A 17958-nucleotide genomic window follows, 5' to 3' on the forward strand; every position below is an offset into this window, starting at 1 on the left:
GCTTGAAGCCAACGACAACAAGTAACGCTTCGGGTATACGGGATTTAACGGAGGCGTTTCAGTCGCGTCAATAAATAATTTAACAGTCACGATTCTACGAGGCGGAATAAAAAAAAAACAAAAAATCTGAAATAAATTCGATCGTGATCGCTTTTAGACTAACTACGTATTTCATCTTCTCCCTGGCGGTTTTTTACGGAAGTCGTAAAACAGAATGTTCCGCAAATTTACTGGCGCGCAAGCGTCGATTATTTCTGCGGCAATTCGAAATTCATAAAACTGGCTGGCATTGACCATTGAGCACAGTAAGTACTGTGCTCTGCAACTGGCGTTTCATTGACATAGAATATTGCAACTCCCAATTTACAGGCTTACGTATCCCGATGGCATTTCGCCCATGCACTATCACTGCAAAGTTATGATCGCTTGCCACTCTACCGTTCTGTCAGTTGAACAAATATATATATGCGTATACCGCGCATTGAGGAAACACCGTTCGGCAAAATGACGCACATTCTCAAGCGTATCAATTTACGCATTATTTTTTAGAATGTTATTAATTTTTCAAAGATTTTATAATCTGCCTAGAGATATTTAATGTATATTTTCTTATTCAAGAAGAGTTATGTATTATAAATGTTTACATTACGTTGTATTTCTTTGAGCTTAATATTCAAATTTTGTTACTTTGTTAATATCTCGAGAAATATTCTCACGCACCAGTTACTCCTGTTGAATGAATTTTCAACTCAAACGGAAGTCAAACTTTGAAATTCATGTGTAAATATTTTATTAACTCTCTCTGCTTGGTATTCCGCATATTTCCTGCCTCGTGATGTGTATCATAAAACTTAAGAGTTCTACGTAAAATTTGCAGTAATTTCTGAAACCGTCTCTGCGAGATTATTTTCGAAGACGCGGTAGCGGAGTCTCAAGTAATGTTATCTCAGGTGCAACGGGCTATAATTCGAAACGCTGCAGAGGAGTTACGTATATGAACGTGGGTAGACTCATTCGAGCTCTGGTTGGCACCTATTTTCCAAAATTTAGCACAAGGTCCGTCTTTTTACCAGGTCTAAGCGATTTTTAGGCGTCAAAATACTACACGGAACAGAAAAAAATGTCGAGGTAATTAATGAAACGGAAACAAATAGAAAAAGCAGAAGACAAAAAATAAAGTTCGTCTAAGATGACATCAAACATATTAGATTTGGCCACCGAGTGGAACTTTCGCTCTTATTTATTGTCCTGATTAATACCGTTGTACAAGAGAAAATTGACAATCAGTACATTAATCGTTGTCAAATATTTCTACAGGTTGAATAGATTTATCTTTATCCCAGACATATTTCAACGTATATTAGGCTGCAACTTGTGAAATATTGTGCTTCTTACCTTCAATCAGCATCTATTCTGATATCGTTAATAGGCTTTCAGAATTCCAGGCAAAAGAAGTACATTGAAATAATCATTATTTTCTATTCTATTTTGCCAAGAATACTTAATTAAACGAACCAAACAATAGTTTGCGTTGGGGAATAAGGGAAATATCGCATAGATGTACTTGCTTTGAAAAATCAAGCAGTTAGTTTACTGTCAGATAGTAAACGAGTTTAGATTTGCAAGAACGTTGAATGATTTCGCCGGGTCTAGTATGTAACAAGACGCAAACTGCTGGTGAAAAAATATGATCATCTTCAATTATACAATTCGTTTTCATGTTCTGTAAAATTTAACGTAAGTAAAGTGATATTTTGTTATTATTCAAAGAAACAAATTTACGAACATAAACCGGGGTGACGACGAGTTTAATGTCAACTAGATACAAACAATGTTGATCTCGTGGGCGGTGTTAACCTGCAGGAAACGAAGGAGCCAGATTTAGTACCTGATCGGAATCCGTCTAACGCGTCGACTACAAGCTCCGATTCGAAATCGGCTATTTAGTGCAACCCGCAAGGGTACGTAACGTGTGAACGATGGAAGATTTTTGGAATCACCTATCCCACGGTGAACCTCCTCGACTCGGTGTCGCCTTGCGTCGTCCATTATACGGAAGCGGCCGCGTATACTTATAATATATTTCATTTTTCGCTCTATTTTCGATCTCTCGCCGGGGTGGGAGAGACAGGAGGAACGGGGAGAGTGCGTCGGGATTCCTCGTGTCTTTCTAGCTGGTTTACCGCATGCCCACGGTGTATACATAAACCCGCCCCGCCGGAGTCCTCTTCAGGTATTTGCCGTCCGTCGTACAACACATTAGCCACCATGGTAAGAGATCCCTTTTTTTTTTACCCTATAGACGCAACACCTCAACAATTATCATTTCGAAAAATCGTGTTCTTCTTATCCGTGACGCGGTACTATATCAGTGCAGACCCGCGACGAATCCCGCGGAAAAATTATTTCGGGAGTGAAGGAAAGCCTCCGTTTTTCAATACGAAACATGCACAAGGATACAAGTGCACGTATCCGAGGACGGATTTCCTCCTCATTAGTCGAGATAAATTTATTGTACCGTCAAGATCTAAATGCACAATTATTTTTCAATTCGCGATTGCAGTGTCTTACTCAATTTAACGTAACTTGGATTTAATCAATTTGTTTGCTCATGTCCATAAATCCATTGTAACGAGGAGAAGGAATACTGTAGGTCTCGTGATTGTGACCAAAAGTACTGACGGTAAATAGTAATGATTGACGCGGACGCCGAAGCGGAGAATTGATCCCTTGAAACTTCATCTACTTATTAACTGTGTAGGAGGAGGTGTTAAATCCTTATTACAAAAAACGACAACACTTGCATTGAAACTTCCGGCGTCATATGTTACTCGAAATTATTCTGCTTGTTGGTTGAATTTTCTACGAAAATCTTTTAACTTGTTCTACAGTACGTAGCAAATTGTGAGTTGAATATCCTGCAGTTCGTTATGCTGAATATTTTGGCTAGCAGAGTTAAACCAATCTTTCTTGTGTACAATGCAGCAATGAAAGTTGCAAATTTGGTGAAAAAGTAAATGACCAATTTTATGGGAATGTATTGCATAATCCGCGTACCACATTTTTTCAACCGCACTTCAGATATTTTAGTAGCTGACGTTATTGCTTACCCTGCTGAATTTAGAAAGGTCGAATATTGCCGAAGTTTATTAGTAGCACTCAATAACTTTGTCAGTCCATTATCGACTTCGCTTTTAAAAACAAATAAGAGGTGCTCCAGACGAATTGAACGCGTTAATCTACACCGAGCGTATTGGTTTACAGGAGGAAGCTGACCAGAAAATGGCTGTTATGCGCAAAGCGTTCCAGATGTTCGACACGAGTAAGAGCGGCTTCATTGAGACCCTAAAGATCGCCACGATCCTGAACACGATGGGTCAGCTGTTCGACGACGCGGACCTCAACGCCCTGATCGAGGAAAACGACCCAGAGGGTAGCGGAAAGGTGAACTTCGACGGTTTCTGCAACATCGCTGGGCGATTCCTTGAGGAGGAAGACGCCGAGGCCATGCAGCAAGAACTGAAGGAGGCCTTCCGTCTCTACGACAGGGAAGGAAACGGTTACATCACCACCGCTACCCTCAAAGAGATCCTCGCCGCTCTCGACGACAAGTTGACCAACCGTGACCTCGACGGTATCATTGCTGAAATTGATACCGACGGTTCCGGCACCGTTGACTTCGATGGTCAGTATTTAGACATCGCAGAGTTCACTTGAAATCTTACATTAAACTCTGAAAAGAGAAAAAACACCAAGTGCCCAATCAGGTTTCCCAAGTGAGAACACCGATCCCCTAGTTGTAAGATTAGAACTGCCAAAAATTGATTGTTGAATTTGAAAGACCGAGTCATTCAATGGCACGACCTAACTTTAAAGATTATGCAAGTATCTTGAAAGAAATTCCACGCCGCCTTTGAATGATCCGTAAACACTTGTGAGACGCCTGACGAAATCGGAACAGGAATCTAAAGTGAAAACGAAGTACCTACACGAGTGTGGAATACCGGGGTCGGAGAGACTCGTGGGTATGATGAATATCGCACGGCAACTGTTTCTAATTTTGCAACTAGAGACGTTATAAATAACACGCGCGGTTTCGTAGCTTGAGAAATGTATCCGGGGGTTAAAAATGTATAGCGAATCGTGAAACGAGGAGGTAACATTTGATACGTGTAATTGCAGAATTCATGGAGATGATGACCGGTGAATAAGGATCGTGGCCAACGTCTTCGGTTAATTAATTCCCGTGCCAACAAGCGTTCAGAGATCTTTACGCCCAAGTAACATCGACAATGATCCGGCATAAAGCCAGCCGAAAGCCCGGAGAGCTGCACTGCCACGGACTCCTGCACGAGTGTTGGTTCCGTTCAATAAACGCATATACCTGTCAGCGCCATACTTCTAGCGTGATCGGGTCGGCGTCACAAACATGTACATATATCCATTAATATCATAAATCATAAATGAAATTAAACTAAAGCAACCAATCGGATCATGTAATAAATATTATTCCAATATAGGTATTTTATTTTCGTACAATCTGCTAGAACACTATACATAAATTTGCCTTCTGACACATTTTTATCTGCGTACTGACTTGAATAATATTGAATATATCAATAAATTCACATTGTTCTCTTATCGACTTACTCTGCAATAAGAGTTGTTGATACCTTTGGTCTAGAAATTGGTCCCAAATATCTGTTGAATTCAACATTGTTTGGTGGACCTTTCCCTGATCCTCAAAGCCAGTCGACCAATCGGCAACCAGCTTTCAACCGAGTACCTTTCGTCCCGTAGGTTAATTTAACACGACACGTATTACTTCATATACATTATGCATATGTGTACACACACACACACACACGCGCACACACACGCACACACACACACACACACACACACACACACACATATATACTTGGAACTGCCGTAGTTCATTAATTAAAGTGTAACCGGTGCCTAAAATTGATTAATTCCAAAGTAAGTATACCAGCAAAAGTAAATAAAATAAGAAATCAGCTGTACTCGATTACGAAATCGATAATATTACACCATTTCCTTTTAGATGTCAAACCTTTCGGTGCAGTGGAAAGGTTTCTTAGAAATTAGCATGTGATTTAACAAAAATAATATCACTGAAAAATTTAATAAAATATCCAATGAGGGTTTAATTATCACCATTAAGAGTTCTGTTGAATGTTGGTAGTAGACATTTCACGTTTAGACAAGTATAGGCATAGCTTACATCACATGACACAGACCAAGGATTTGTTGATTTTACCAAATATGACGAAGATGTGTTTTTTTATGTCAGGAAACATCATTTCATTCATCAAAACAATCGATCGAAACACAAAAATTTGTGTTACATAGTGTTTATTTGAATGAACGAAATATCTCTAGCCACATTTGATCGCTATATTTGGTACCTAAAGTCTACAAATTCTTTTTTCTATGTACCTTATCAATAATGGGGCAATGGAAATAATGATAACAACAATAATTATAATTATAGTCACAGCGATCACGGAAATAAGTAACGACACTCCATGGGCGTATGTTGTGTTATTTAAAACGTATTACGATAGCGTGTGCCACCTCTGGGTTGCTTCTCGGAGTTTTGAAAAAGCTGCGGTCCAGTGCTCGAGCGCCGGACCTCTGGCAAACATGTAAGGTCCCAGAACCACTCGACCCAGGGCTCTTTCCTTGGTACCACGCGCAAGAAGGCTCACCGTTAACGACCCCGTTAGACTGGCATCAGGACCGCTCAACCTAAATCGAGAAGGTTTAAAGAAGTTGAAAGAGAGAGAAATGGAAGGTCTTTGTCGAAGTCAGGGGACTAAGGGCTCCGCTCAGTGCGTAGAAAAAAATACAACAACCGACCTGAGATGTATATACGCGCTGCTCTTAGCTATTTTCATTTGGAACGATTTCTAAAAAAAGTAAAAATGTCGCATGAATATGACCTAGTACTAGAAACGTGAAGAAATGTAAAAAGTAAAAATGGATCAGTAAGTCAGAGGCACGCTTCTTCACGTATGTTAGGCAAATTGTGTTCGGGCTTGATTCTGAACGTGTCAACGGTGAGAAGTAACACCGGACGTTGATGGCAAGGGGCTCGAGAGGTATTTATAAAGTATCCACGAGAGAGAGGAAGGGAGGATATAACGTGCTTACCGGAAGTGGAGAGCCTCGCTGAAAGGCCAACACCCTTGTCTGGGCCTGGCAAGAGCAGTTCTCCTTGTTTTCAGGGGCTTGCAGTGCTTGGATAAGGTCGCTCTCGCGCATACTTCGACGACACCTTGCCTCAGGCCTTTGGCTTCCATAACTGTCAGGGTCAGACGACCGGAATGATCGTTGTATTGGAGTGACAGTAGAACTTCCCCGCGAGCACTGTGATCCGGCGGTTCCTGTGAGGGTCATTTCAAAACCGAGTTGAACGTCACGTTGAATTTATCTTCATTCTACCGTAAGCTGATTTAATACCTGTCTTCTGTTATTTCTAATTACTGCGTCATTTATTCGAAATACGCACTTTGTCTAGGTCCAACTGAAATATTCTCGGCTCGCCGTCGGGAAGAGCCCCTTCCAAAGACACGGCCGCATAACCAATTGTCGAATTTCTCTTTGGACGGCCGCCATCGATTACCGATATCCGCAACGTTTTTCCACTCAGATCACCGTTCGGAACCTGTGTGGCACGATACCAATTAAATCAGCGTTTTTGTAAAGAAAAATATCTGCCGAACGTGAGTAAAAAAAATCTCCCACCCAAGATACATTCGTTACTCAACACGCTACGAGTCTGATAAGGTGTATGTACTTGTTCGATAATTTCAGATCACTTCAAAGTGTCGCATTCACCAGCTGTCGCGAAATCAACTGTCCAAAATCGAAATTATCCCAGAACCGACCAGCTTCGCGACGATGCCGATCCTGTTCAAGCTACGCTAGCAAAAATACTAACGAAGTACGAGGTACTTGAATTCCATGCGTATTTTCATGTGATTATTGAGAACCTGTAAAACGAAGGTCTCGTCGAATTTCGGATTGCAGTCTCTTCGTTTCTGGCGTGACTGAACGTGACGGCGATCTCCAGGAGCCAGGTGAAGTCTGACCATAGGATCGCAGCTTCCTCCTGGGCGTGCAGGGAGGTTTCGCGCCTTCATCAGTGTCACCGTGAGCTGTTCGGTTTTTGGCTCGTGACTGAGCTTCATCCAGATGCGACCGATGTGACCTTCTGGATACGGATCTTCAGTCGGCGTCGCTTTGTACAGGTCAGGTTCTAAACATCCCAAAGATCCTCCGAGGCCGTAGCTTCCTGATAAGGTCAGAACAGTTCCAAGTTGGGTTTAATTATTTGTCGATATCACGTGGAGCCGGCAATTCGGTGGAATCTCAAAATCGAAAATTTTAAGCGTTCGCGTAATGGAGGGTTCAGACTTTAGGGTGTAACCTGTGGTTCCTGATTCCTCGAGGAGGACTTAAACTGCAGTTTTGTGAGCGAATAATACGAGGTGGAATAAAAGCGTTGCTAATAAATACCAAAGAGGCCGTGTTGGGAATAACGACCTGAGGCATGGATAATCTTCGGTAAATTGCACCATTGTTAAGGAAGTGTAACTCCACTCGGAGAAATAATTTGGCATGAGCAGTGAAAAAAGGGAGAAAAGGTAAAAAATCATGAAACAAATTGTTAAAAACTAGAGGTTACCGTTAGCGTGCCCAGGCTATATATAATATATACGTGTTTTGCATAAATAATCTATACGTCATTCAGGTGAAAAAAGGGTTTGAACGTTACATTATGTTCGTGGCTCCGAAAATGCGCGTGAAAAATTTCTAACGACCGTCACCGAAACTCCTCTCGTGAAATAAAATTCCATTTACCAAAGGAGTTGGACCGTATTGTCCGGGGCTGAGGCCTCTCCATGGAAAGCGGCAGGTCCTCGGGGTCAAGGTCGGCTAATATGTCGCTCGTGGAGTTGGCCGAATGGAGAATCGGTAGGTTGAAGACGACGTCCTTCGTGACGAAGGTTGGCGCTGGTCCTTGGGAGGGGTAGACGACTATGCCCTCGCAGCTGGGGACGGAAGACGGCTGTTTCAGCCGACGGCGAAGGGCGAAAAGCGTCCCGCCTATCACCAGGAGCAACACAGAGGTTGCAGCTCCTATGGAAGGGTACAGGACCCCCCCTGAAACACCGCAATGGTAACGTAAGCGCGTGAGTTTCGTCGGAGAGAAGCCTGCAAGGCCTTGGGGAGATACGGTATTGATGCGGGGTATAATTGGGCAGAGGGTTGAAAAAGCCTAGTAAATACCCAGGGGCATGCAAAACTACCTGTGCTTTTTTCGTCGAAGAGCAAGGTCCTCGAAACCTCTCAATTATCACAGGGTAATTACAACGGGGCAAGGGTGAGTTAATTATCAATTAAACGCGCGGTTGCGATACGAGCCATCAGGAATACCCTTATATTTCTGCAAACAAGGACGAAGCCGCGTGTACTAAGCTACCTTTTCCCACATTGTTATACAGCGATAATCCAAAGCAATTGGGTCATTCTTTCCCATGGGAATTTTATACCACGGTTCTCGCCGTCAGACTACTACTTGATATTATTGCAGTTTTACCGTGGTTGTGATCGGATTACCCTACGTCCGGATAAACGAAGTTATCTTCTCAAGGTAGGTACAATAATTCGAGGGTCGGTGGTTAATTTTATTCTTGTGATGTGTACCTTTCAGTTTTTCGCTTTCGAGCATCCTTTATGCAGAATGCGTTCCACGGAAATAATTCTTATTTATAATACAGCGTGTCAATGATTTCGTCGTGAACGGATCGTCTGCGTTCGGAAAAATAGGAAATTAGAATTTTTATAGCTGTTATACTGCGTCGTGTTTGAATGGTGATGCGAATCAGACACGAACTAATGCTCCGTACTGCAAACTGTGCCGAAACAAAGTTTCGATTATATACGATAATTGCCGACAACGTTTTTTGCTTCGGTTTTCCTTTAATATTCTTTGTTACTTCCATTACGCCACAAACTCGATTTGGGAACTGTTAGAAGAAAAGAAACGTTACAAAACGGATGATAAGGTGAAAATAAAAGATGGGATTACAGATTTCAAGGAGATAAAATTCTACTCGCGAATTTTGTTTCGCGCTCGAGAAGCTCGATAATTGGACGAAGTTAAAAACACGTCCAATACTTTCGTTAAAAAAACTTTCCTTAATTTTCTGTGCCGTGCCTTTTTCCCAAACATAATCCGGAGGAAGTTCGCTGAATACTATGAGATAAATGGAAGGAAAGAACAGAGGGAAAGAATAAATACGAATGAAATCACGTTCGACGAGCTTTTTTATTTGTTGTTTATTATGACAAAAGTTTGCCCAGTATCTTTTCCACGGATCGGTTATACTCGCTGTGTGAGTTATCGAGTTATGTTTTTTCTATCTTTTTTTGGTCGGGGGCAGTCAAGTTTTTTTATCGATTAATGTTTCTCGCTGAAAAATAATCGCCCCTTATTTCGTACGTTGATGACGGCCAGAAAGATTACAAAAACCGACCTCATTGCAACAAAGAGGGCAAACAATACTTCGTATTATACACAGAGCGAGTGGGAGTTTACTAATCAACTGAACAGGTTTAATTAGGAAACTCAATTATTCATCTCAATTACGTGTCATTCAATACGTATTATTGACATTTAACTTAACGATGCCGACTGTAACTATGTCGAGTTCTTTTTCTCTCTAATTAATTTACATTCCTTTAGATTTCAAAGATATTACAATTCAACGCCTCATTTTGCCGATTCGAATAAACAGCACTTTTTTGTCGCGAAAAAATTCGCCCACGCGGCGTATAAAACCTTCTCGCCGTGGCGTCAAGCGGGTTGAACAAGCGCTCAGAATTTATTCTGCTCGTCTCAGATTATAACGGCGACCTCCCGGTATTTGACATAAAAAGGGAAGTTGTTGATAAAAACAATTTAAGTGAACGGCATTTACCGTAACACGATTGGATATTCTGGTTTTGTATAGTTTAATGTCCATTCATGTAAAACAACGTGAATGCGGCTTCTGTGCGACTTCTTCATGCCGTATTTTTATTTTAATAACTAATTAAAACTCAGGTCCAAATCAATCATTACTTCGTGAAGTATTTTTATAGGCAGATTTCGTCGAGTTATACTGCGGCATAAATTATAAATTGTGTAAAGTTTCAAGCTATGTCAGAATATCGTTGTTAGTACTCTTTCGAATTTATTTATACAAATTGTTGAGTCCAATGTTTTATTCCCGAACGAAAGGCAACCCTTGCATCCCATCATGAAAAATTTAAAACCCGTTGATTATAATTTTGCTGGAAATTTAGGAATAATGTGAAACGAAAAATTCTTGGCGGAGTTTTATTGTCCATCCACCATACAATGTCGCTGTCGAGTTGAAACAGGGATAACGTGCAAAAGAGAAAACGAATAAGAAAATTTTCACGAACTGAAATTTCACGAAAATCACGAAAAATGGTGCCACTAACGAACTTTCCGTTTGCAACAAAACTTTGCAAGTACACGGGCCAAAAGTAGGGAGGGAGGGAGGATCTTATTAAAAAAAAAACGGCCTCAAGTCATTCCTAAACAGATTTCTAGCGAAAGAAACAACACATACCGGTATAACTTGGACCTTTGCAGTTAGATTTAGATCTTGTGACAGTGTGAATAAAATGGAAAGGGTGTTTCCGAGGTGTAACGGGCACTGCGGAACTTGAACATTCTATTCCATTTCTAACCTTGCGCTACTTAGCTGATTGGCAGAAAATAAAGGGGATGTTAAAATCAAGGTACGCGTAATCAGCGTGTTGAACTATCAGTCAGTTTATGCGCTGATTGCCTCAATAATACTCACCAACAGTATCGATTGCATCTGTTGTTGCACCGTGCGTTGCATTTCTGCTGAATGGGAGCCCGTCGTCAATATGGTGAAGCTTCATCTCTCATCTGTGGAACCAGAAAAATATCACGCAATTTAAAAATAAAGGAGGAACACCAGATGAATCACTAATTCTGAAGTGAGGACTTGAAGATAATTCGGACCACGCTCCGAAACTTAACAAATCTTATTCACTTGTGGTTAACAAAACCAACCGAACGAAATGCTTTGTGAAATTGCAACGAACTGAAAAAAACCATAAATTATAAGCCGTGGTCTGTAAGCTCTCTATCGTCAGAATAACGCGTAAATTCAATGCTACTTTCCGCAGATTCGTCCATAAGCAGTTATACATATACAAGATACGTCAAGAGAACTGTAGTTTCCTCACCATTGAATTATAGATGCGTGACGTAGCAGGAAAATCCAATATATTTTTCACGAAAAAAGTAAAACGAAACTAGACTTTGATGTTCCAATGCGAGGTTCACTGCGTCGAGACGAATTCGTCGAAACTTGTAGGTTTTTTACGCGGGTGCAATTAAGGGAATTTCACGAAACACTCGCTGTTGATACATGCATTGAAGCTATTTAATAACCCCTGTTGATGAAGGGAAAATTGAAATACACGGACCATGTTTGAACGGAACGGGATAGGATGATCGAATTTGTTTGGCTATTGCACCCTAAAGCTTTTTGCAAACGGTATTCAATCCCTTTCGGCACCCTCGGATTCCACCGAAAAAAGAATATTAGCATTTCACCGTTGTACCGCAAACGGAAAACTGGTTTCCCGAAAGCTTGTCAAGTACACCGGAATCCAACGAATAATAGTTTTTCTTCTTTTCCTAAGCATAATTTCTGCAACTTCGAAGAACAAGGCTCTACAAATATATCTCCCGTAAATATACCACGATACGCTTTGGCGTTCTCTTTCACGAAGAGAACTGAACCATCCCTATTTTCTTCTTAATTCGTATCAAACTGCCAGATGTTGATTTACCCTCAATTGCGGGTCCACGTTTACCCCCAGGAACCTAAAACTTGACTTCGTATGGATGAACTTTGTGGGTTACGGTAAATTAGAGGATCCAGTGACAACAAGCCTTTGTGGAGGAGACACCCAAGGAGTACGGACAAAACCATTATTCGTTAGAATCCTAGAGTCGCGCGGAGATTCAACGTGCCATGTTCTGAAAAGTGGAAGATCAATGTGACGACATTCTTTCTCCCGAGCGACGTGTAAGCTATTTTCGTCACATCGTATTTTTACGCAGGAACACGTCCGCTAAGCTTGTCCCTTTTGGGATATTTTTGCACCGCAGCACCTGATTGAATTTCAAATTTTCGAATCGGTCGATCATCGTCCTGATTGATTGACGGATCTAACGCGGATGTGGAAATTTAACAAGATTATTTAAATCAAGCTTGGCATAATAAATTTTGTAGTAATTTCCAGATCGTGTTGAAAACTTTACTCGACAAGCGCTACCTGTCTACGGATATCAAGAGTAAGGACGTGGGACACTGATTGATCATGTGCACCAGCTTCGCTATTTTCATAATCCTTACCGTGGCATCGAGTATCCTAACGCAACACCGCGTATCCTGGGGTTATTATCACGATTCCCTTTCTCCTTTGCCAATGAGGTAACTAAATAGTTACCCGTGTAACCGCGTGCAGACTAATTATAGAACTTTCTCAAACTTCTAACCCACAGTATTGGAGCAGCTCTTCGACCAAGTGGATTTAATTTTCGGGCCGGTATTTATCAACCGTTTGACGCCGACGAACCATTGTGACAAAAAATGCAGAGGCTGCATTCCGGTTCCGTTTGACCGCAAAAACTAATTTTACCGTGATGGCAAAATTGATCGATCGAGGTTTCATGAGGCGCGTAAGTGCTGGCTACTTTCAAAGAGATGTTAATATCGATTTCAATGAAATTGAATTCGGTGCCTTGCTGTCTCCGTGTCCGTAAAATCGCTGTGCGTATTTTTACCCATTACACTCAGAAACGCAGGACTCCAAATTTTTCTTTCGATCCAGGAAAATAATACGTGACAATTTCATCCCTCTTTACGGGGAGTCGCACAATTTAGAATCAAAAACGGCTCGCCTGTGAACGAAACGGTACGAGATTGTCATTTGCAATAATTGGCCACACATTCTGGTTACGGCGATTCGGGACAATCGATGAAATGTTAACTAGCGAGGATAACGAGATTTTGTTCTCCGCATTTGGCATTTACATCGATTGTTTGCGTAATTTGTCATCCTTTTTTTAAAGTCCTTCAAACTACGTGAAAAGCTGAGTTCATTTGTTTATTCTCGTCCTTTAATTGGGCCCGATATAATTTGTTACGTCTTCTATCTCTTTTACGAAACCTATTATTTCGTCCATTCAGTACAGATATCCGACCGTCTCTCCTACTTCGAAGTTATTTTCAGGCAAGCTTTCTGGTAATCGCCTGGAGTTTCACGATCAGCATGGCTTACACTCGGAGTTGCGGGAATTTATGCGAGATCATCTCCGTCGGCTTTGAGGGCTACTTTTTACGAATACCGAGCCGTTAGCTCCGCTGCAAAGGCAATTGGTATAAACCGCAATACCGAAACGCATTTCAATCACTATCAGTCTCGTTTTCATCGTCCACTTTAAAACCTCAATTCGCGTCAGTTTGGTATTCGAATTTTTTCTACCACCAGGGGAAATTTCCGAGAGAAGGTAAACTTAAAAAATTGCCTCCACAACTCGAGCCTGAACGTTAAAATATGTAGCGTCACGGCAGCAGGGATGAACGAAAAAATTAGGTATTCTGCACCGCGGTGTGACTTTATTTGCATAGAACTCGCAGCTACGAGATTTCATCGCTACTTTTTGGGACTGATAATCCGCATGTCGGGATACTGTGGCGAGTTTCGAGGGGCAAACCTGGATTATTGTGTACTTTGTATCGTAACAGGATTGAATATCGAGGTTGCTCTCCCTTGTTTGCTCTGGGACGGGTGCTCAGAAACTCTATACGTTGCATCCGCCGTCTATATCTATTGAAAGTATATATTATACTCGCGAGGTTCAACCCTTGCAGTAAATATTGGCGCGCTTATTCGTACCGTCGAACCCTAACCAGACGTGTTTAACGCTTCTCGGCAAACATGTGCCTATTAGCCAGTATCAATGTTCAGCGGATCATCCCCCAGTCGTATCGATCAGTTAATTAACGAGATAACCCAAGTTCTAAGACTTATTCTACCGTGCCATTTTCAGTTTTCAACATTTCCTCAAGGTTTGAATATTCAATATCTTTTCCTACGGCTTTCCTCGGGCTCGTGCGTATCTGCGTCTTGACTTTTTCTCACGGCACTCTTTCCGGTATTGGTTCGAGGCTGGCTTCACGATCCTGAAGGTAAAAAATTCAACGCCGACGTGTATGAGGCTGAGCTGCACTAGCTGAGGTGAGCGACTTACGGAAAAGTTTATTTAAAATCCATCTGCTATTTGAAACGTTGAATTTTACGTCCATGTTACGCGGGTTAATTTCAAGTACACTTTCTGCCCCATGCGAATGAGGACGTGTTATGTACGCATTAATGTAGCCGAAATGTGAAATGGATTTAGCGTTTCAAGGAATTTCCAAAATTTATGAAACTCGGAAATAGCCGGACATCGAAGGACAGAATCCAGCACCAGGATTGAAAAGTTCAACTTGAACGGACTTAAAGAGAGACGAAACATCGGGCTACAGGGAACGGAGGGCTTTGCATCTCATTATAGTTCGGCTGATAGGAAAACTTTCTTTAAATTCATATTTCATACTTGACGGTAAACAGACTTTGCAGCGGAGGATCGGCACGCGATTCGCGAAGACATTTCGCGTAGTATGAAATTTCTATGTCACATACTACCGCATAACTCACGGCCATGTTTTTCGAACATACGTACATTACACACTCTCTCCCTCTTTCCGTAGAGAATATACCGATCTGTTGATGCTAATAATGTCAATCAGTCTGAAGAGAGAGCCGTTAGGTAAAGAAACACAGTATTCTCAAGGCGCAGTTGTAATAGTTAGGAATAATTTAGAGTGATCGTAATCGTTATTGGATTACATATTATAAGATATATGTATAATTGTATACACCATACTCCGTTGCCTGTGGCGCGGCAGTTGAGCTCACTTAGTCGTTCGCTAACTGAAATTTAGATGTATAGATAACTTTGTCAGACGATTTAGTACCAAGTTCGTCCAGTTAGCGCCCGTCGGCTTGGTCCTGCCCTAGTCGAAGTACCAAAGACTCTTTAACAAGTTCAATTCGAGATTTACGTCCAATCTCAATCCTTGGGCAACGCTTGTAACCATTAGCAAGTGGCTCGCATTCGTCGAGCTAATTGCTTGAAATCGTATTGGGTTTTCTATTTCGCCTAGGTATTGATATACGGAGGGGGATACACGCGCCACCCTATTAAATGAGTACCATTTAACTTGCCTCCACTCGCAATGTTTGAAATTCCATTTAACTTGGTACACGAACCATATAATTTGATCTTACGTTTACTCTTTGATTTTTAGCCAGAAAAATATGAAGGATATATATATGTATATATACATAGATACACACTTGCAGATGGTGTATCTTTTACGTTATACTTTTATGTGATGAATATGCCCCTCATGAATTTCCAAATTTAAGGTTCGCTGAATAATCATGCTCACCTGGGAAATTCCTTTTCTTTGCTATGGCATTTACAGATAATCAGTTTAACACTGTTCTTTGTTGCAGAGTGGCAATAATGTTTGCACTGTTGTCGATATGCGACTATGTACACTTGTAATAGTTAATCGCCTGAACTTTTGTGTAATTCGACATATTGCATATTCTGTTAGTGACAAACAGCGGAATGGTGAATTAATAAAGTAAAAAGTAAAGAATCTTGTTTTAATGTCTGTACACTGTATAATAGAAGCAGGTCAAGTAAACGTCCGACTCGAATTGCAATTACTCTGACCAAGTCCTTTCATTAGTCACAAGGGATTTCAAAGGGCGGAAACCGCAAGGGGCAGCATTTCCTGTTGATGAAAGTTGATAGTTGGATGTACTCTTTGACTGTACTTTTTGCCTAGAGAGGTAAAGCGGTGTTCACTCAAAGGACGTTGGAATTAATTAGCAGCTCGCAGAATTCGGTGAAAATGATAAAAATTTTATTTTTTCATTTTGAGGATAAACAACTCTCGTCGAGAGTTCAGGTATTATTGGTACAACATAAGTATACTCTCATTCAGCCAGTCTCGTCTGTTGGACTTTGTCAATTTCAAGTGAAATCTACATCCAAGGAAAGTAATTTTGCCATAAATGGATTGAGAATTGTCAAGTTGAACGCAATTAAACTAGTACGACCAGCTTAAAGTTCATTCGACTTGTGGAATTTCTCTCACTATTCATTCCTCGATGCGTTACAAATGACGTGATAAAACCACCCATGTAGTAATTTCGATTTCTACACATTGTAACGCGGGTACAAAGAATGGTTGAATTCGATAGCGAATCCAGTATAATCGTAATTTATGAAGATAGAAAAGCAGCAGATGTAATTTATACTAATATGTGATATTTATTTCCTATTTTCAGATTCTTATGGTTATTTTTCGGACCAGATGCTTTTATTCGAGCATGAAAAGGGTGAGATAGTCCAGAAATCCTGAACGGATATCGGTAGATCGTCCTCACAAAATTACTTCAAATTTATTCGGGACATTTGGTCTTCCGCACGAATGCACAACTGGCTGTCCAATCTGTCAGCGTGTGTCACTGAGAATTTCTGCCGTTAGAGTTGACTCTCAGATACTTTTCTCGGTATAATTAATTTCGCGAATTTCGGATATTTCGTACAAGTGAAATTTTCCTTAACCACCCTGTGGATAGCGATTAATAATCTAAAGACGTACGTCCAAATATAGTCCATACCGAAATTAGCGTTAAATGTACGATAAACGCGTCAACTTCTATTGAATTTCACTCAATTTTGGTCACCCGATGAAGGCAAGGAGTCATCGAAGCTCGAACAGTTGGTGTGTGTACAGCTCATGCAGTTACATGGATAGTTACATACATACGTATAATTTTGTAAAACGAGCTATTAATTAGCACGGGGTTAATAATACGCCTACTAAGAGCGATCTTACGCGGCCTGCGTAGCTTTTCATGCTCTTCCTATTTGATATAACTTTCGCAAGGATCAAACCCCGTACACTTTAAAAAATTGACCGTGTTAAAATTCACCAAAAGTGGCTGGTGTGAACTACTACCGAACAATTTTCGTGGTCAATTCGGAAGTTGAACGTCTGCAGATAGTGTTGCATAGACGACGAGCAGTATTAGATTGACATCAAACAGTGTTGGATTGACATAAAAAAATATTCTGTACAAGTTGATACCGCATTTTTTTACAAGGTGCTGTCTTGATTACAGCCCTCTCCACCCTCCTCTCCGTAACCGAAATAAAGACATACAAACCGCGGAATTTCGGTGGCGATTTTTTTAAACGGTCATACGTATGCCCTGAATTTAACGATGGGAAATTGAAGCAACAGGAAGACGAACAGGAACCACACTCACCTCGTGGGTAGTAGCCTGCAGAATGGAATTTGTTCGAGCGAAGGTCCCGCGCGCACTGCTCAGCCACGACTGTTCTAACCATTCAGCCGCGGGTTTCTGTGCTTGCGCGTCGATATGGAGTCCTCTGGCGCACGCTCTCCCCGTCGTCCTCAGACTCCGATATCCTCTAACAGCCGTTTCATGTGCTCTGGCTCCAATGTCAATGTCGACCTTTTGCGATGCGGCGGGGAGATGATCTCCGCGGTAATTGTCTTTCACACGGAATCCTTTGCCATTTGAGTACCACGACGAGTTCCGGAATTCCGTCACAGTGACTACTTGCGAAATCTGCTTAACTTTTGTTCTAGGTGCAGCAATGCCACTACGAACAAGGTGAAAAGAGCAGCGAATCAACGAGACTTG

The 17958-nt window shown here is 41.3% G+C and overlaps 2 protein-coding genes and 1 long non-coding RNA gene across 4 annotated transcripts; 2 read left to right on the forward strand and 1 right to left on the reverse strand.

Annotated features, from left to right (window-relative positions):
* Nucleotides 1–2136: 2136 nt before the first annotated feature.
* On the forward strand, nt 2137–4519 carry LOC124176096 (troponin C). Its single transcript, XM_046556947.1, has 3 exons — nt 2137–2271; nt 3265–3685; nt 4183–4519. Exons 1-3 carry the CDS (start codon nt 2269–2271, stop codon nt 4209–4211), a joined length of 453 nt encoding a protein of 150 aa, XP_046412903.1. The 5' UTR covers nt 2137–2268; the 3' UTR covers nt 4212–4519.
* Nucleotides 4342–17868, reverse strand: LOC124176063 (synaptotagmin-15-like). 2 transcript variants are annotated; one of them, XM_046556874.1, is made up of 7 exons: nt 17557–17622; nt 10914–11005; nt 7894–8196; nt 7023–7324; nt 6539–6694; nt 6181–6413; nt 4342–5775 (listed from the first exon to the last, which is right to left on the reverse strand). In XM_046556874.1, the coding sequence occupies exons 2-7, from the start codon at nt 10996–10998 to the stop codon at nt 5583–5585; spliced, it is 1272 nt and encodes a 423-aa protein (XP_046412830.1). In that variant the 5' UTR covers nt 10999–11005; nt 17557–17622; the 3' UTR covers nt 4342–5582. The 2 variants fall into 2 exon arrangements, with proteins under 2 accessions (XP_046412830.1, XP_046412840.1); XM_046556884.1 differs by lacking the exon at nt 10914–11005 and having other exon boundaries at nt 17557–17868.
* Nucleotides 6722–7188, forward strand: LOC124176116. Its single transcript, XR_006869304.1, has 3 exons — nt 6722–6752; nt 6844–6980; nt 7060–7188. It is a non-coding gene; the product is annotated as an uncharacterized LOC124176116 (long non-coding RNA).
* Nucleotides 17869–17958: the final 90 nt, after the last annotated feature.

Source organism: Neodiprion fabricii, chromosome 1, assembly GCF_021155785.1.
Source record: "Neodiprion fabricii isolate iyNeoFabr1 chromosome 1, iyNeoFabr1.1, whole genome shotgun sequence".
NCBI lineage: Eukaryota > Metazoa > Arthropoda > Insecta > Hymenoptera > Diprionidae > Neodiprion > Neodiprion fabricii.